Source organism: Danio aesculapii, chromosome 4 (genome assembly GCF_903798145.1).
Source record: "Danio aesculapii chromosome 4, fDanAes4.1, whole genome shotgun sequence".
Taxonomy (NCBI): domain Eukaryota; kingdom Metazoa; phylum Chordata; class Actinopteri; order Cypriniformes; family Danionidae; genus Danio; species Danio aesculapii.
The window spans coordinates 20043067-20064224 of NC_079438.1; the positions used below are offsets into that span (position 1 = coordinate 20043067).

Consider the following 21158-nt stretch of genomic DNA (forward strand, 5'->3'; position numbering starts at 1 on the left):
TGATGTAAACTAGACTAAACTCAGCATTAATGGAGTTCAGGAACATGATTAATGTGAACACAGTAGAGTTATAGAGAACATGTTAGATTTGATGGAGGAAACATGCAAGAGAGAAGTAAAGTGGCTGCAACGCAGTACTGGGAAACACCCACACACACTCACATTCACACACAGACCTTCAGGGTAAATTACGTAAAGCTGAAGTCAAAACTATAACAAAGATACAGACAAAGAGTTTAAGGCAGGAATACCGGGATATAAATGACTCAGGAAGACATTTTCATCAAATCCAAATGTAAATCTGTAGAGGAAGAGAAATGAGGAATAATCGTATGGAGGAAATGGTCACCGTCTCAGAATAGCACATACAGGACTAAACAAGACACTGTTTAAATAGATAAGTGCACATTTTAACCCATAATACCAAAATGTCAAGATTTATGAATATGAAAGAAAAGATATTAAGAGAAGCATTATTAGACATAATCTTACATTTATTCTGGAAAATATACTAGGGTCAACATATGGAGGCTTTAATAATTCATGTCTGAAAGAAACTGGGCTGTTAGAACGAATTTACAATTTAATTTTATGTTTAAACACAGTTTTCCCTTGGTTGTATGATGTGATTTGTTTTTCTCGTTTCCCTCCAAGTCAGACTCCTGTTCTGCACCTAGCCCAGCAGAAGGCGGTAAAGCAACAACAAATAAGTTTGACAACCGCCAAAATGCTGAAGAGGAAGTTGACAAAACGAAAGCGTCAAACGAGCTCAACTCGTGTTCCTGCTGCACAAGAGCGTCTGTACTTCTGCATGTAAGATTAATACTTCTACATTACGCTTATTTGTGAGATGATGAAGGGTTTTATATGTGTATAAGCGTGATTTATGGACTGTCTGCTCCTTAAGCTCAAAGCCTCAAACGGCAATTAAACACGGTCCAAACACGCTCATTTGAACAATATAATGGGTTATTTTTATCCCTTAAACGTGTTTGTGCTCTTCTATATCAGGTTGACTCGATAATTTCACATCATTCAGAACAAAATAAACTTTAAACAGAGTCAGGAAATCGAAAGTGAAAGCAGAGCTTCAGTAAACAGAAGAATGCGGATGATCCTTAAACTGCATTTAACTGGTAACGGTAAAGTAACTAACTACTAACTAAACTAATAAATAATTAAAATAATAAGTTAATAGTTGTCTAAAGCAGTGGTTCTCAAACTTTTAAACCAGCAACCTCCATTGTAAGATCGTCAAGAACTCGCGACCCCCCACTACCAAAGCATTAACAAACAATAAAAATAGCTTTTTTTTAAGCTGATCACAATATTTTAACTATATTTACTATACATTACAGGGCTCGAAATCAAAATTTTTGCTTGGTAACACTGGTGCTTCTAACTTCAAAAATGTAGGTGCACCAGCCAAAATTTAGTGGCTCCCACCAATTATCGCTATGTTACTACAAGTTTTATAAACAGATTTATTGCATTTGAAATCAACGTTAATCAAAACTAACAAGCAAAAATATATATATGCATGCGTGAGGAAAATATGTCTCAATGAAATCCTGTTATCACAAGAAAACACATTTTTATAACATAATTGAGTGACCAAAAGATACACAGACGGACCGCTCACCGGCCCTGCACACACTGCTTGACATGAATTCATTAATGAATCTCTTAACGATAACTGTGCCGTGTTCTCACGCCTGGTGATATTGCACAGATGCTTTTGTCATATACCTTATTATTTGCATACGTCATTTTAATAGCAATACCGCTCTTTTGATGAGCTGCAATATTAGTTTAATCTTAGTTAGTGCAAGCCCTTTTGCTATGGTGTGTGTGGTGTTAACTTCTACATATAGCTGCCACTTGTACGGCTGACAGCATCTGGCGATTAAATGAGGGATTAAACAACCTTTCGTGCTTAAAATGTGTAGATGTGGCAAACAGTTACCTGAAAATTCCGTCACACAGACTTTACAGTGAATGCTAGTTATTTTCATAGCAGACTTGAAGCCAATGGAAGTCTTATCCACTCTTCAATAAATGTAGATGGTGGATTAACATTCACCACATGATCAGTAATCAGATGTGCTATTATTTGTAGCTTTAGGTGTTTCTAAAACTAAATCTGTCAGTGTTGTTTTCATTCTCTCGTCTTCAGCTCTTTACATTTTCGCGGTTGTAGCTCCTGTCATGTGAAGACAGGAGGCGGTGACTGAGTGATTGACAGCTGATTTTAACCAATCATTCGTGTTCAGTTCTTAGAGCAGTGGGCCAATTAGAAGAGCGTGAAGGCGGGGCAAGCGTTGAAGGCTTTGTTTACTGCGGCAAGTTGACATGACAACAGTTTTAAACTGTTCCTTAGCGCTGTGTTCCAAGTACAAAGATGCATTCTGCATGAATGTGTCCTAAATACTTTATGAATCAGTAATATCTTTTTACAAATCTGAAAATATTAGCTTTCACTTGTAATACTGAAAAATATTTATTATAATCACTGAAAATTACACAGTTTTTAAATCACTCTCGCGACCCCTTGAAATTATTCTTCGACCCCCGCAGGGGTCGCGACCCCCAGTTTGAGAACCACTGGTCTAAAGCAGAAGTTATCGTGACAGACACATACATATCAAATGATCAAATCTGAAATATCTGAGGTGTCAGATCAGGGGTAAAGCCAACTGCATTAATGTTAAGCATTATATAAATATATCTGCTGTGAAATGACTGAAAGTCAGTTTGTGTTCTCCCTCATCATGTGGTCTGTTTCAGTAAGGTCTTGTTTGTGAAGTCAGCATTGATTGCTATAAAGTGTGTTGTTCTTAATCTCAGTATATTGTCATCTCCAGGTGATGGTCAGCGGCTGATTGTTTTCTCAAAGCTCTGCTAATGTCTGCATTGGTGTTTTAGCTGCAGTATGGCAGAAGAGCGAGTAAAGGACTCTCTCTCAGAGAAACACAGGTATTGACTCTGTTTTACACCATTATTTCAACACTTTCTCTGAAGAACAAAGAGCAACAACAATGCACTTATTTGTGTTGCTATTGCCTGATCAAATGATGGACAAAGCTTCAGTTTACAGCTTCAGGAAATGTGTTTAGATCAGTCTAGATTACAGACAGCTTGATCTGGCGTCATCTTTACCAGAGCTCAGTATGTGTCGTTTTTACCCATGATTCCTGTGTAGCAGACCTGATCAGACAGACCTTCGGTCAACAATTAGTTTGTGCTGAATTAAACTACACAAACTAATAAAACTCTTAAAGGAGACTGAAGTTTGTCCTGCAGTTTATTCCTCTGGTGTGTTTGTGTCTTCAGTGTGAGATCAGGATCATGTGTGTCTCTGAAGAGTGACCGGTCTAAAGATGATCCACCAGAGTTCAGAGAGAAAACCCCATCATCTGCCATCAGGTATTTTGTGTTTTACATTATTGCTCACACATGGACTGTTTCAGTATTCATCAGAAATTTTTTTATATTTGCACAACACTTTAAAGGCACAGTATGTAAGAAACACTAGAATGGTGTTATATATTTTTCTGACTTGAATTATTCTGCATTCATCCATAGTCCTGATAAGGACAGATAAAACATTTCCTTATTGTTTCCTGTAACTTTAAATAATGCATTTGGAAAAACTCAGGTAGTAAAATGTCCTCTTTGTCATGGCCAGTTTGAAATAAAGAGACAGAAGATCCATCTGCAACCTCTATTATATAAAAATCCAAACTATAAGATGAATATCAGACAAACAACAAAAATATAATCCACAAACCGAGAGACAGAGATGCAAACACATTGAGCCTAATTTGTTAATCCAATATAGAAACAAGCGCAGATCCGAACACAAAAATCAACTTATGACAAGGTTTATGAAACATCTTGATTTATGAAACAACTATATGCAGACAATCTAATCGAGGGTTTACAGAGAATGGTCCGACAAAGAGGAAATATCCAGTGAGCGGCAGTTCTGTGGGTGCAAATACCTTGTTGATGCCAGAGGTCAAAAGGAGAATGGCCAGACTGGTTCCAGCTGATAGAAAGGCAACAGTAACTCAAATAAGCACTCGATACAACCGAGGTCTGCAGAAGAGCATCTCTGAACACACAACACGTCCAACCTTGAGGCGGACGGGCTACAGCAGCAGAAAACCACACCGGGTTCCACTCCTGTCAGCTAAGAACAGGAAACTAAGGCACACACAGGCTCACCAAAACTGGACAATAGAAGATTGGAGAAACGTTGCCTGGTCTAATGAGTCTCCATTTCTGCTGCCACATTCGGATGCTCGGCTCAGAATTTGGCCTCAACAACATGAAAGCATGGATACATCCTGCCTTGTATAAGCGGTTCAGGCTGCTGGTGGTGGTGTAATGGTGTGGGGGATATTTTCTTGGCACACTTTGGGTCCATTAGTACCAATTGAGGATTGTGTCAACGCCACAGCCTACCTGAGTATTATTGCTGACCATGTCCATCCCTTTATGACCACAGTGTCTCCATCTTCTGATGGCTACTTCCAGCAGGATAACTCACCATGTCATAAAACGCCAATCATCTCAGACTGGTTTCTTGAACATGAAAATGAGTTCACTGTACTCAAATGGCCTCCACAGTCACCAGATCTCAATCCCATGGAGCACCTCTGGGATGTGGTGAAATGGGAGATTGGCATCATGGATGTTTAGCCGACAAATCTTCAGCAACTGTGTGATGCTATCATGGCAATATGGAGCAAAATCTCTGAGGAATATTTCCAGTACCTTGTTGAATCTTTGCCAGTGATGATATGCAACAATATGGCACTGCTACTCATGTGATACTGCGTTTATACAACAGTGCAACAGCATGATCATGTATATATAAAAAAGAAAATCAAACACTAGAGTCTAAAAACCCTTTTGTATGAGGAACTACTTTCTTCTGCAGCTGACGTCAGAACAGCAGAAACCGTTTCTACTTCACTAATGTCACTTTTATAGTATTTTACTATTTGAGTGATTCTCTAGCGTAATGTCTAAAGTGATGACAAAATAGCTGATTTTGCTCATATTTAAGATTATAAGGCTGAACCGCATGAAATGCCATCAGTCTACAGAGATTTCTCAGTATTTCTCTGTTGCAATCGGGAGATTATAATGATTATACCCGAACAAGCCAAAGCAGCTCAAAGACTACCAGATTACTGTTGTGTTTGTGATGAGGAAAAACACTAAACACCTGCGGGCATTTCTTCTTTCATTCTGATTACTGGTCTAGTCTGCAGTGATGAAAACAGGAGACTCATTAAAAGCAGATGACCAACCAAAAAGCAACTCCAAGTTATATATATATATCGGTGCTCGTTCACGTGAGTGACAATCACACAATGTGTACTATCAACTATCAAAGACGTGATATGAGAGAATCGCCAATGAGTCGCAGACACCTGTGAGATATTTGGCATGCTAAATATCTGGTGATTCATATCATGCTGTGTGAAATGTGTTCTAACTGAAAATAACATTGGCTATCACCTACAGCCAATAAAAGAGCAGCATTCACTAGTACAGGTATCTGCAGGCCAGCAGGAGGTTAGGGGAGAATTTAAAAGCGCTTTTTTCAGTTTATTTGGACCCAGGAAATGGAGGAAAACTAGTGTAAATCTGGCAGGAGGACCCGTGTCTGTTTGACGTGTCATCTGAGCAATATCACAACGAGGTCAAAAAAGAAAAAGTTGAAGAGAAATTGCTAATTCCCTTCAAAGGCCAGGAGAGCAGATATGTAGATTTTCTACCCTATTAAAGGCTTCTTTCTCATTATGTATTAATAACACTAGATATTCTTTGTTTTTGGCTGTGAGACGTCGTTTGGACAAAGTTGTCAGCGATTCTTCCTATTGTAAAGTCATGCAATGTGAAAGCCCCTGTCAACGATCCATCTTGCAAACAAAGCAGCGACAAAACGCTGGCCCAGATAGTCATGCAGAGTGAAAACATCCGTGACACGACTATTTGAAAATCCTGCAGTCTGAACTCGGCATTAGAGTAACTCATCAATTTTATAATCATTTGATCTCCTCTAAGGGCTTATTATGAGGTCTCTGCCGCCATCTTGTGGATGGACGACATCAACCTTCTTTGCTCTGTTCAGTACAGGTTGATGGATTCTGATGTGCTGTCTCTCTGAAATGATAAATATTTAAAATAAGCACTATCCTTATAAATAAACTGCATATTTGCAATCTAAACTACATTCTCACCTAAAAAGCCTCTGAGGTACATGATGTCCAACAGCTGAAATATTTGTCAAACTGTAGTGAGTTTAATGATCTGCTGTCACTCTTTGTGGGTAAAGGGTAAAGAGGCTGTACAAGTCTTGATATTGAATAGACAGAATATTGCATGTCTATTAGCCAATCATATTTAAGAACCATATATATATATATATATATATATATATATATATATATATATGAAAAGTTCAGATGCAAAAGCTGCTAAATGCCACAAAAATTATATATATATATATATATATATATATATATATATATATATATATATATATATATATATATATAATTTAGTGGTGAGACGTTATCGGTGTTAAAGTGAGACACTTATCGCATGATTAAAAAAAATATTGTTAATCTATTCACAAAGTTGGGTTAGGAGCTGGGTCTATTCTATGCAAGCTATTATGACTTTCACCTTGATATCTAAACACGGACGTATACTTCTGCATTTTGCGGTGTGTGTGTGTGTGGATCTTGGTGTAAAACATGTTGAAAAGTCCTGCATGACGATAATAGTTTGATTGCGGTGTTTACTTCATTAATGCCACTAATATCTGCATACTCCACATGTCTTAATTCCATTTCTGATTAGTTCAGTTATGACTTTAGTCAGATTAAGGTCATCAAAAATTGCTGTTTGGAGTTTATGTAGGCCGACAGTTCAACATTCATGTTTAACTGAATAAACAGTGAGTAAACACAAGTACATCTTATTGAACATCATTTATTTTCATCACCAATTATCATAGTAGAACCGTTTCTCAAGCAGTCTGTGATGCATTTTGGAAACAGGAGATGAGCCCCTGGTCTAATGCGCCACCTGGCTTGACAAACTTGTTCTCAAAGACTTATTATTTGGGTAGCATACATATTCTGAATACCTTCGGCAGAATTCAAATGAGCCATTTTAATCTAGATTAAATCAGAGACAGGGTCTTCCATGTGAGTGTTTATCAATAAATCTACATGTTTGATAACTCCTGTGATCCTTTGCCTTCCCGAGAGAGCCCAGGCATGACAATATAGAGTATTCGGAAAGATTAGGGACTTCATTTATGAGCAAATAATGAACAATTTGAAGAATGATACAAGTAATGCTTCATTAACTCCACTGAACACTTGAACTAATCTAACACACATTCAGTTGGTATAGGAAAAGGCAATACAAGTTAAGAAGTATTATTAACTAAGTAAGCCTTAGCTAATTGAGCTCATAGGAAATTATGAGTAATAAATCATTCATAATTCTCTATGAGCTAATTTTGCTACAAATAGATAATCAGGAGCACAGGCTGATGGGGAAATGAAACCCCTGTGCCCTCTAGTGTTCATAAGAGAGACTGCAGCAGATGGTGAAACTTTTTTTTTTTCTCTGGTGTGTTTGTGTCATCAGTGTGAGATCAGGATCATGTGTGTTCAGCTCTGTGTCTCTGAAGAGTGACCGGTCAAAAGAGCATCCACCATACTTCAGTGAGGAAACCTCATCATCTGTCAAAAGGTATTTTGTGTTTTACATTATTGCTCACACATGAACTGTTTTAAACATATTAGTCCAAAAACATGCGCTATAGAGGAAATGAATAAACTAAAATGGCCATTGTGTGTGAGTGTATGTGAATGAGTGTATGGGTGTTTCCCAGTACTGGGTTGCAGCTGGAAGGGCAGCCGCTGTGTGAAACATATGCAGTAATAGCTGGTAGTTCATTCCGCTGTGGTAAGAGGTGTGTTTGCCTCTAAATGTATTCTTACAGTAGTTTTATCTGTTAACAGTGATGAATATGAGACAGCAGATTCAGGAGACGAGACTCACAGGAGCCACAAGAGCTTCACAGACAATCTCCAGTGGATCTTTCAGGTAGGAAAAACTTATTTTGAGTCATAAAATCACTGAAATAACTCCATGAAACACAGAAATATTTGTTCACAAGACTTTTGAGAACTGAATTTTGTACCCTTGTAACCACACAGCTAAAAACGTCTGCAAAAACATCTCAATCTATGGAGCGCCATGCATTAAAATATATTTTCTCTCTTGTTGTCTTGTGATCACGACTTAATTTCTCATGATTTCGACATAGCAAACAGTTGTTTTCTAGTTATCACAACTTTTTCTTTTTGCTTTTATTTATTTTGGTATATATTCCTTTATTATTATTATTATTATTATTATTACTATTATTATGTCTTTCTGGAATGACCTAATTTTTCTGCCTTTTCAAAGATGTTGCCCTAGACATGCATACCGTAGCTTCATGTCACATTATCTGCAGGGATTCACTTTTTAAAGTAATAGTAAATCACTTGCAGAAAGGACACATTAAAGCATAAGCAGGATCTTCATCATTCTTCATAATCTAATTCATTCATGCAGCAACTTATTTTGCGCTATGCTGAACTATGCTTCAAAATGATAACAGTTAAGGGAATATTATTGTACATAATGAGATATTGAGGGGGGGTCTTATTTAAGGCATTTCCGAATTGCAGACTGGAGAGGATAAACAGCACAGTAGAGACAGACGGAGATGAGATGATGAATTAGAAACAGAAAGAGAAACCGAAAGGGAAACGACTCCCTGTCAGTTTTAATCCTTTAACAAGAACTTATAGTTTAGTTGTAATTATGAATGTACACAAAAATAGTCCCTTTACTGTTCAGATCTGTGTTTGTCCGATCAACATGATCAAAATGAGTATTTCAGCTCTTTTTATGGAAATCTCTGGTGTGCATTATTCTCTAAAAATTCAACTGACCAGAGTCAATTTCTCCATATATCAATTTAATAGACGTCTAAACACAGATGGCTTGGTTAAAACAGGACTACATTTTGTCTGTCAGTGAAAATCTAATAGTTCTAAACTAGTCCCCAAATACACAGATAAGACAGATTTCACATGCAGTGTCGGTAACTACTTTCACTGGACTGTAGCTAAGCTCTGCTTGAAGAGTCACTAAATGTCACTAGGTGATGTATGCATACATTTGCATATCTAAATGTAAAAATCTGTCACTCTCACACTTGTGTGCCGATAGTTCCGCCCCTTCTGCTAAGTGAGCAAAGCAGCAACAAATAAGTTCTGTTGGAGAGGAAAGGAAACCGCTAGGCTCTAGTTCTATTTTTTTCCAGCAAACAATCCTGGGTGTCGGTCAGGACACAATAAATGAGGAGACTGGAGCTTCGTTCCAAAGTGTATTGATATTAGTCTAGAAATAACATACCATAAAGAACTTTAGGATAAATGAGTACAGTTGAATAGGTACATGTACACAAAATAATCAGTCTCTGCTTAGTTAGGTATAATAAAGCATACATGGTTATCCTAAATAACATTTAAAGCTCTAAATAATATAAATCATACAAATAATGATGATACATTAAAGCAGCAATATGTATATACTGAATACAAGTGTGTTAATAATCAAATCATTTGTCAAACATTACCACAAATGCAATAATATTGATTAATACTTAAGTATTGAAGATTTCAAACATTTATAGGGACTGGTGAAGCATTTGACTGTCTCTAGATAGCTTAATGATCACACGATTGTACATGAAGCATAAGGCATTGCATGTCTGGGCATGCCTATAATATTGTAAATGTATACTAATGCACTTCAACATGGTTATAACACACAGATATAAAGAGAAACTTACTTTATGGTCATGTACTAACACTTAGAAGGCTCAAAACACCAAACGAACATCAGGAGTGACAGGATTAAATTTTAGCTGCACAGCCGTCGATCTGACTCAATAATGAAAGCAGCAGAAAAGCGAAACTATAACTATAATGCCTTCTACTGGAAGCATCAGGAAATGCACTCTGAGTTTTCAGAATACAAGTCTGTTAATAAAATTCTAGCTTTCCTTGGAGCCTTTTCTACAAGTTCAGTAACTTCTGCCAAATATTAAACTGATAAAATTTGAGATAAAGGAGAAGCAGAGATCTGACTGTACCAGGGAAATGCCTCACGCTCATGAGACTTTAGTCCAGAAGTTATTTTGAAATAAGGTTGCTAAATAATTACAGTTTGTACTTTGAAATGGCTGAAAACCCCTGCCCATTGAGAAGAGCAGGAACGGTACAGTACAGACCAATGACTGTATAAAATATGGATGAAGCAACATGGCCTTTACCCATTAAATGCAAAACGCCTCGTGATGGGCACAAACTCAGAAAACACTGCTGAAATTGGAGCCTGGGCATGCGCAGAAGGACTGCCTGATGGAGCCAGAGGCGGAGCCGCAGAATCAAGCTTCCAACCAAACGCCTGTACATCAAATCAGCCACACCCCCTGAACGTCTCACTTGACCACCCGTATCTGCACTGTAACAAAGACTCACTAATATAAATATAAGCACTTACATTTAAAAACATGTACTAATGATTTATTAAAAAACTGTGTGATGTTAGCTGTTATAATTTAGTAAAAACAATACATGTTGGACTGCAGAAATAAACGGTCTTTAGTTTACACTCAGCTATGAGTACAAAAAAACTATTACTGTTATATTGGGTTGTTTGTATTTGTTATCTTCACAGGGGAAGAAATAACACTTGTAAAATATGAACAACAACATATAAACAACACACACTTTTAGAAAGGTTTTTATTTTTAATTAGCAATCAACAGAACCCAAAATACACACCATAGATAACCATTTACCATGTGGAAAAATCATGCGTTTAAAAGATAAATACAGCAAGATTTCTAAATATCAACAGGATATTTACACATCTCATCCCTGTACTATATAAAATAATCCTCATCAATGTGTACAATAAACTTTGCAGTATTAGTACATCACCTGATGTCGATAAGCTGCTGAACATCGCTTCTATATTGTTTATCTTCTTTTTTTGCCTCCGTTTTCATTTGGTTTATTCCATGCCTTCATTATATCTGGCAAAGAGGAATTTACCTTTATTTGAATGTTTATTAGAGGTTTTCAAATAAAAAGCCAATGATAAATGATGTATATAAATAATATTATAACATTTACAGCTCTATTTGTTATACAAGATTCAGTTTCTAGAACATTAATATTTCATGACAGCAAATTCAGTAGATTAATCACGCACAACTCTCACCACTACAGCGTGAGATCATTTCTACTTTGTGCACCTGCAGGGCGCGAGTGCGTCGGTCTGCTTGCAAAGTTATGTGTGCACCACTCTAAATATGCACACGTTTCTATTGGAAATATTGTACTTGCGTGCGGGAAAGATGCAATATGTCAACGGCTTGCTGCAATAGTTAATCCAATGTGCGTGCAACAGAAATGCGGCATTGAGAAGCCCTTAATGAATAAAAGCGAGGTTAATAGTGAAATTGGCTGATCATTGCGTCCCTGTTAACGATATCAGTGCATTGTGCAAAAAGCTTTTTTTTACAAACATCCGAATGTTTTCAGCTGCTCGCACCACTCGCTTAATGTCAAGAGACTCACTCTCTGCACAGCCTTCAACAGCAGCTTGTGCTGTATTGAACAGACGCACGTCACTTCAGAACTATAGCGGCCATTTTTCAACTGAACTAAATTTATTTTAGTGTTGTTTTTGTAGCTGTGAAATTTCATTTTTAATAACATGTGAATGTGTGCATCTGGTGTGTGATACTTACAGCTGTCATGTGTGTGCTGCGTTGCGGCACTGAGTGGTGCATCCGGTGTGTGACCCCCTTAAGTTTAATGTGCTCAACCTGCTTTAATGTACTTTAACTGTGTGTTTATCTGAAATAACCTTTGAATATTCATCAGCCAATCAGAATCAAGCATTTAACAGACTCTTAGTAGAATTCATTATAATGTATTTTTGAGTAGTTTGTGGATTTACAACTGTGTGTGAATGAATGTTTTGGTTAAATATTGTTCTTGTTTTGTCAATCATAGAATCTTGAGAGTAAAATGATCAGATTTCTGAAGAATGAACTGGAGAAATTTGAGAAAATCTTACAAGAAGAAAACAGTCAAGAGTTTGTAAAGGACTATAATGAGAACAGAAGCAGAATCACGGAAGCAGCTCTTGATCTCACACTCTTCTTCCTGAGAGAGATGAAGCAAGATCAAGCTGCTGATACTCTTGTGGGTAAGAGACTCATGGGAAATTAATTATTATTTAATTTCAGTAATATTGTTGACTAATATGAAAATGTTCATGATTTATTTACAGTGCAGTTTGTAAAGTCATATTTTCTGTCCTTTAGTAGATCTGTTATATAAGAGTCTTGTGCTTTGTTTACCAATTAAGTGGATCTAATTGGATTTGTGTTGTAAACATGAAGTATTATTAAATATAATTATTTTATAAGTTAAAAATGTATTATTTTTTTATTTTGTATGTTAAGTTTTTGGCAACGCGGAGGCATAGTGGGTAGTGCTGTCGCCTCACAATTCAAAGACATGCCCTATAGGGGAATTGGGTAAGCTAAAATTGTCGGTAGTGTATGTGTTTAAATGAGTGTATGGGTTTTTCCCAGTGATGGGTTGCAGCTGGAAGGGCATTCACTGTGTAAAACAAGTTGGAGGTTCATTCCGCTGTGGCGACCCCAGATTAATAAAGGGACTAAGCAGAACAGCAAAAGAATGAATGAATATTAAGTTTTTAGTTATGATACTCCCAAAATCATTCCACAGTCATCTGCCGATATTTTATTTTTTTATTTTATTTTCTACAAAATTCTCCACAGAAATAGCAAAAAATGTCTGAAAATTCTATGGGTGTAACGGATCACGGTTGATGCATGATTTGTACGGATCACAACCCACGGTTCAGAACACATGTGACCCGAGGATTAATACATTTCTTTTCTGGTATATTAATCCTAGATTTGTAACGATCACAGAGAGATTGCCTCTCACATCATTCAATTCACATGTATGAGAGCATTTAGGCTTTCCTGTAAAATTTAATGATGACGGAAGAAGATGTGGTGGGTTATTGGGGACGTGGTGGGTTTTGTTAAAGGTCACTACTTGTTAAGCCTCCATCAATGCATTCAGTGTAAGCTGCATGACTAATCATTACAAGATCAGGATCTCAACACCCATGCAACATCTCTTATAAATGATGGTGATTTGCATATGATTGTTAATCCTCAAATCGCTGCATTCAAATCTGAAAATGCAATAATGAAGTTACAAACAGTCAAATAACACAGAAGTACTGGGAGAACGTCCTGGTTACGTACGTGACCCACGTTCCCCGAATAGGGAATGGAGACGTGTGTCTGTATAAACAGACTTTTGAGAGTGCTTTAGACGACCAATCACTTCTGAAGATAAGAAAACGGGCCAATGAAATGCCAATTGAATTGGCGGAGCTTAGCTCCACAGCTGAAACTGATGAGCCAATTAGGGCTATATCAGTCGGCTGCTGGAGCCAGCTCATCAGAATTTGCCTGCTGAAGAGCCGATGGCTCAGCTCCCAGCTGGAGACTCAGGTGCTGTGGCAGTGGAGGCACACGTCTCCGTTCCCTATTCGGGGAACGTGGGTTACGTACGTAACCAGGACGTTCCCCTTCATATGGGAACTTCTACGTGTGTCTGTATAAACAGACTTTTGTTAGACTTTATGGAAAGTGCCACAGCAGCTAAGCCTGTCACGCTCCTGATGTGTAGTTTGCCAAGCCAAAGCGTGAGCGCACTGACATCACCAAGAGCGCAACCTTCCAACGTCCCCTAGGCCCAACATATTACCATTACATGGGAATAAAATTTTTAAATCGGGGGTCGTAAGAGTGCTTTTACGTAGCTAATATAGACTAGGGATTTTGGAAATACGACGCGTGAGCGTGCCAGTCCCCGAAGGGGGAGAACGCAGCGGAGACCACCTGCTACCCTAAAAGGGGAGACCTGATGGTAAGGAGACATATGGACTAGCCCTAATGAGGGGGAGTGCTACATATGATAAGCTGGTTAGCGGTTTAGGGAAGACACGGGACCGCCTAATAAGGGGAACACACCGTGGTAATAATGCATATGACATCACCAAATGGGGATGCACATAGCTGGCACCGATCCTCAATATGCGTGTAGACCAAATGGGCATACCAACCGCACACTGAGCCATGCACTCGACTCCTCCGCTGAGTCGATGCTGGGGTCCTCGGAGGAATTCTCTAGGGTTCACCTGGGAAGGGGAACTTACTAGTAGAGTAGGAAAAGTGCACGCATCTCCGGGTTAGGGAGCCTAGCGCAGCAAGCGTTTGTGACACCGAACTTATTTCCCGCCCGATTGATTGGGATTACCCAATAACCGGGAGAAAACTGCTCCACTCGGAGGTTATAAAACCTCGCAAATGTGTTAGGTGTCGCCCAACCCGCAGCTCTGCAGATATCTGTGAGAGAGGCGCCGCGTGCTAACGCCCATGAGGAAGCAACACCTCAGAGAGTGCGCTCTCATGTTAGGGGCGCGCGGCTCGCCCTGGCATAGATAAGCGAGGGTAATGGCATCAACTAACCAGTGGGCCAACCTCTGTTTTGACACGGCACTTCCCTTCTGCCGACCACCGTAACAGATAAAGAGCTGTTCACATGATCTTACATTTTGCGTTCGTTCCACGTAAAGGCGCAAAGCGCGAACGGGACAAAGCAGTGAGTGGGCTGGGCCTGCCTCCTCCGCAGGCAGCGCTTGCAGGTTCACCACCTGATCTCTAAATGGGGTGGTAGGAACCTTGGGCACATAGCCAGGTCGGGGTCTCAGGACAACGTGAGAGTAACCCGGCCCGAATTCAAGGCACGATTCGCTGACCGAAAATACCTCCAGATCCCCAACTCTCTTGAATAGCGCCAATGCGATCAGCAGAGCTGTCATTAATGACAGAGATACCGAATCGAGTGGCTAAAACGGATCTCTCTGCAGACCCACCAGGACTATGGAGAGATCCCAAGAGGGCATGAGAGGGGGGCGGGATGGATTTAATCGCCGCACGCCTCTGAGGAATCGATGATTAGATCATGCTTCCCGAGCGTGTTGCCATCCACCGCGTCATGATAAGCGGAGATCGCAGCCACGTAAACCTTCAGTGTGGAGGGTGACAGCCTACGCTCCAGCTTATCCTGAAGGAAGGATAACACAATGCTAATCTGGCAAGTTCGGGGGTCTTCTCGGCGAGAAGCGCACCACTCAGAAAATAGACTCCACTTCAGGGCGTAGGCATGCCTCGTAGAGGGTGCTCTAGCCTGAGTGATGGTGTTAAGTACCACGGGTGGTAAGTCACCTAAGTCCTCCGCACTCCGTCTATGGACCACACGTGGAGGTTCCAGAGATCTGGGCGTGGGTGCCAGATGGTGCCCCGTCCCTGAGAGAGGAGGTCCTCCCTTAGGGGAATGCGCCAAGTAGGGGCCGCCGCGAGGAGTGTGAGCTCCGAAACCCAGGTCCGGTTGGGCCAGAGGGGCGCAACAAACAAGACCTGCTCCTCGTCCTCCCTGACTTTGCACAAAGTTTGTGCGATTAGGCTCACTGAGGGAAACGCATATTTGCGCGTGCCCGATGGCCAGCTGTGAGCCAGTGCATCCGTGCTGAGGGGGGCCTCGGTCAGGGAATAAAACAGCTGGCAATGTGCGTTCTCGGTGGAAGCAACAGATCGATCTGGGCTTCCCCAAAGCGCGCCCATATCAGCTGGACCGAATCGAGGTGGAGTCTCCACTCTCCTCGGGACACTAGCTGCCGTGAGAGCGCATCGGCTGCACGGTTGAGCTCGCCCGGAATGTGAATGGTATGCAGTGATTTCAGCCGCGTGTGACTCCAAAGGAGCAGACGGCGAGCGAGCTGAGACATGCAGCGAGAGCGCATACCCTCCATACGGTTGATATAAGCCACCGCCGCCATGCTGTCCGTCCTGACCAGCATGTGTTTCTGCTCCAGCACCGGAAAAAAGCGGCGGAGAGCCAGATACAGTGCCAACAGCTCCAGGCAGTTGATATGCCAATGAAGGCGGGATCCGGACCACGAACCCGTGGCTGCATGCTCGTTGCACACGGCCCCCCAGCCTGTGCTGGAGGCATGTGTCATTACGACAACATGCCTGGATACTAGCCCTAGGGGCACTCCGGCCCATAGAAAAGCCAGATCCTTCCAGGGGCTGAGGGTGCGGAGACACAGCAGAGTGATGTTCACCCGGTGTGTACCCGCGCGCCATGCCCGTCTGGGGACTCGATCGCGAAGCCAACGCTGAAGTGGTCTTATATGAAGCAAACCGAGCGGCGTGACCGCGGCTGCGGATGCCATATGCCCCAGGAGCCTCTGAAAACATTTCAGTGGGACCACTATTTTCCTGTGGAGCTTGTTTACACAGGAAAGCATTAGCCTGGCGCGCTCCTCGGAGAGGCGCGCAACCATAGCAATCGAATCCAGCTCCAGCCCAAGGTAAGAGATCCTCTGCACAGGAAAAAGTTTGCTCTTCTCTCGGTTGACCTGAAACCCCAACTGGTCGAGGTGCCGAAGCACTTTGACTCTGTGCATAATCAACTGATCGCGAGAGGAGGCTAGAATGAGCCCGTCATCGAGATAGTTAAGTGTGCGGATTGGTGAAAACCCGCAGAGCTTGGTGAAAACCCGCAGAGACAGAGAGAGCCCGATGGGGAGGACTTTGTACTGCCACGCTCGTCCTTCGAACGCAAACCGGAGAAAAGGGCGGTGGCGTGGAAGAATAGAGACATGAAAATACGCGTCCTTCAGGTCTATGGCTGCAGACCAATCTTGTGGACGGATGCTCTGAAGCATTCTGAAAGGCATTTAGTGTAAATGACAGTTCAGTATGTGCAATTCTAGGATTGGTCTTAACCCCCTGCTCTTTTTGGGCATGATGAAATACGGGCTGTAGAACCCGGACTCCATCTCGGCTGGAGGGACCTGCTCGATTGCATCCTTTGCCAGGAGGACCGCAATCTCCTCTCACAAGACAGGGGCGCTCATGGGGATCACCCTCGTGAAAAGGACACCCGTGAACTGGGGAGGGCGAATACCGAACTGAATCGCATAACCGAGTCTGACCGTCCGTATGAGCCACCGCGATGCGCTGGGCAGCGCTAACCAGGCTGGCAGAGCGCGTGCTAATGGCACCATCGGAGCGATCACTGACGTGCCAGCATAGGGGCAGCTCGGGATGGGAGTGCTCATCCGGGGAAGCGGTGCGTCCTGGGGAAGAGCTGAAAATAAGAGAATTTCACTTACCTTCCTCTGTGGATCCCGCGGTGAGGCCAGAGTGAGAGAAAGGAGTCCGTTCTGCTGCACTCTGAGGGCCTGAGGCGAAGGGTCCCGGTGCTGCGAGCTGGAAGGTGGAGCGTCCCAGACTGGCAGTACTCGGGCTCGCGCATCCGGACAGAGAGGAAACTGCTCTTTTGGAAATTTGGTTGCCGCCAGCCCAGGGGCCTGCAGCGAGGAGTTTAAAGTTGTTGTGGACTGATGTAATAATCCTCGGCCCCCCACCGAGGAAAGAGGAGGTCCCCTCTTCTCCGAATGGCCCGTCCCTTCGCGGTCCATTTACTGGACTTGGCGGCGCCCTGGGGCGGGGGCATTGCAGTCCCACGGGAGGCTCGGCATTGCCGCTTGGCCGGTGGAGCGGGCAGCGGAAGCGGAGCAGATGAAGCCGCGGGTGGACGCCCTCGGCGAGGAGCAGCCGCAGCGGTAGGGGCAGCGGGAGGAGCAGTTTTTTGAGCCCGCTGATAGATTACCTCACCCCTCGCCTTGGACTGCTTTTCACCACGGAGAATTCCTGTGTGAACTCCCCGACGGTGTCGCCGAAAAGGCCAGCCTGGGATATGGGAGCGTTAAGAAAGCAAGCTTAGTCAACGTCTCTCATATCGCCAAGCTCAGCCAGGGGTGGCATTCCTGGACCACTAATGTGGCCATCGTCTTCCCCAGGGCACGAGCAGCCGATTTAATAGTCATGAGAGCATAATCGGTTGCCGTGCGGAGCTCATGCAGCAAGCCTGGGGGTGAACCGCCCTCCTGCATCTTGGGCAGCTTCTCGGCTTGGTAGCGTTGATAGGTGGCCATAGCGTGCAGAGCGGAGGCGGCCTGGCCCGCAGCAGTGCAGGCTCTGGCCGTGAGAGACTCAGATAACCTGCACGCTTTGGAAGGGAGTGTGGGCGAATCTCTCCGAGTGGAGCAGCTCTGCGGACAGAGCACGCTCCACCTGGGGAATCGCCTCATATCCCCTGGCCGCTCCGTCATCGAGGGAGGTGAGAGCGGGAGTGCACGAGGACCGGGCAGAAAAAGGTGCCCTCCATGCCTGCGTGGGCTCTCTGTGTACCTCCGGGAAGAAGGGGACCGGGGGGTCTAGAAGGCATCGCCTTCTTCGCCCCCACGTACCACCCGTCTAAGCGGTCCGGCCGCGGTTCTGGGGGACAAGCCATCTCCAGTCCCACAGCCGAAACAGCCCGGGATAACACGGCTAACATGTCTGATTCCAGATCCGAAACCACCCTGACAACCCTGGAGGGTGGCAGGGGGTCCGGATCTTCATCGAAGCATGTCAACCCGCCCTCCGATGCAGCGATGGACATCACGTCCCCGGTGTCATCAAATGAAAGCGCAGCCGACCCGAAGGATGGACCAACGCTCGCACTCGAAGCAGAGACAGAGCGTACTGATGAGGAGCAAGGGGTCCGCTGGCCCGAAGGCGACGGAATAGCCCCCACTGTAACCCTCAGGCCTGCCTGAGTAGTAACCGCTTGGCGGGGAGCAGCAGGGGTGACTTGCCCTAATAAAAGAGCTTGACGCAACCTCAGTTGCGCAACAGTCAAGCCATCGCAATGCGGGCAAGAACTGTCCGCGAGCACCGCACCAACATGTTGGACCCCCAAGCATGTGATGCAGTACTCTTGCCTGTTATCTGGGGTGAGGAAACCACCGCATCCAGAAATGCACGGTTGAAACGACATCTTTAAAAAGACGTGCTACATGACCGTGTGCTCTCTTAAGGAATTCTGCTCTTTGTAGAAACTGCTCGTTTAGATCACCAGCGAAACGCCAAGGGGACGGGAAACCCAGCTCGACCGCCGCTTAAACGTCTTACCCCGCACTGGTGAAGGGAATGCTTCCTTCAGCGTTGGAAGTCAGCTCAGCAGAAGGGTTCTTCAGTCTCTGATCGAGTCTGAAGCAACAATTCTGATGAGCTGGCTCCAGCAGCCGACTGATATAGCCCTAATTGGCTCATCAGTTTCAGCTGTGAAGCTAAGCTCCGCCAATTCAATTGGCATTTCATTGGCCCGTTTTCTTATCTTCAGAAGTGATTGGTCGTCTAAAGCACGCCCAAAAGTCTGTTTATACAGACACACGTAGAAGTTCCCATATGAAAGGGAACAGTTGATAGTTCAGATAAAATCACTGATGTTTATGTTGAAGATTAAAATCACAGTCATATGCTCCAAAATGAAAGTTGTAGGCAGCAATTACATTATTTAACCTTTAGGAGGCGACAACCAGTCGAAATACACGATTACACCACTGAATAATTCTTCTACAATGATCATCTAGCAATGAAACATGAAGTTTTATGAGTGAAGAACTCAATCATTTGTTGAAGATGAGCCTAAAAGTAAATATGGGTTCTGCAGATGATTTCTACATTTAGCGTTAACAGCAACAGTAGGAGTAACAGTGATTTTTTTTCACAACACTGAATACTTTACTATTTGTTTATTCTGATGATTATTTATACAAAAGTATACATTTTTATAAAAGTGTCCTGCAGTGCTGTTTCTGTAATAAATGGAAAGCAAATGACATTTGTCTCTCCTTTATGACTGATCCAAAAAATGGCCCAATCTGTGACTAAAAAAATCATTATGTGATCCAAACTGTGAGATTTGTGACCTGTTACACCACTAGAAAATTCTGTCTGGCCCTACTCATTGACATCTGTCAGACTGTCACTTACAAATAAGCCATTTTATGCCCGCTTTGAAAGAGACAATACAGAACCCTACACCAGGAACACTACCTCAACCGACCACTCATCTATCACACTCACCTCCTCAGAAGTCTACACCGCACTGAGTCGGATCAATGTGCGTAAGGCTGCTGGACCAGACGGTATTCCTGGGTGCGTCCTCAAAGCATGTGCAGAACAGCTCGCTGGGGTATTCACAGACATTTTCAACCTGTCGCTTAACCTAACAGCTGTGCCAACATGCTTTAAAACCACCTCTATTGTGCCAGTGCCCAAACACTCCAGCCCAACATGCCTGAATGACTACCGCCCTGTAGCACTCACACCCATCATCATGAAGTGCTTCGAGCGGTTGGTCCTGGCACATCTGAAAGACTCTCTGCCATCCACACTGGACCCACATCAGTTTGCCTACCGTGGCAACAGGAGCACAGAAGATGCCGTCTCCATAGCACTGCACTCTGTCCTCACACACCTGGACAATAAAAACACTTAAGCAAGAATGCTGTTTGTTGACTTCAGCTCAGCATTCAACACTGTCATACCCTCTAAGTTACTGATCAAACTCAGAGACCTGGATATCAACGCGTCTCTCTGCAACTGGGTTATGGACTTTCTGACTAACAGACCTCAGAATGTTAGATCAGGCCACATCTGCTCCACCACCGTCACACTCAACACTGGTGTACCACAGGGCTGCGTGCTGAGCCCCTTCCTCTACTCCCTTTTTACCATCGACTGTAGGCCTGTGAACAGATCCAACACCATCATCAAATTTGCAGATGACACCACAGTGATTGGTCTAATCAGCAATAATGATGAGACTGCCTACAGGGAGGAGATACAGCATCTAGCCACTTGGTGCACTGACAATAATCTGCTCCTTAACACCAGCAAGACCAAGGAGCTCATTGTGGACTTCAGGAAGGGACGAACAGGCTCGCATGATCCCATCCACATT

The 21158-nt window shown here is 43.0% G+C and overlaps 1 protein-coding gene across 1 annotated transcript in view; it reads left to right on the forward strand.

Annotated features, from left to right (window-relative positions):
• The first annotated feature begins 746 nt into the window (after window positions 1-746).
• The window catches only part of LOC130222034 (NACHT, LRR and PYD domains-containing protein 14-like), a 34714-nt gene continuing 14302 nt past the window's right edge, over window positions 747-21158 (forward strand). Inside the window, exons 1-6 of the mRNA XM_056454652.1 lie at window positions 747-813; window positions 2865-2976; window positions 3334-3426; window positions 7687-7791; window positions 8064-8148; window positions 12192-12387. Coding sequence (XP_056310627.1) covers window positions 2933-2976; window positions 3334-3426; window positions 7687-7791; window positions 8064-8148; window positions 12192-12387 — 523 coding nt within the window. The 5' untranslated portion in view covers window positions 747-813; window positions 2865-2932. The remainder of the gene's footprint in view (window positions 814-2864; window positions 2977-3333; window positions 3427-7686; window positions 7792-8063; window positions 8149-12191; window positions 12388-21158) is intronic.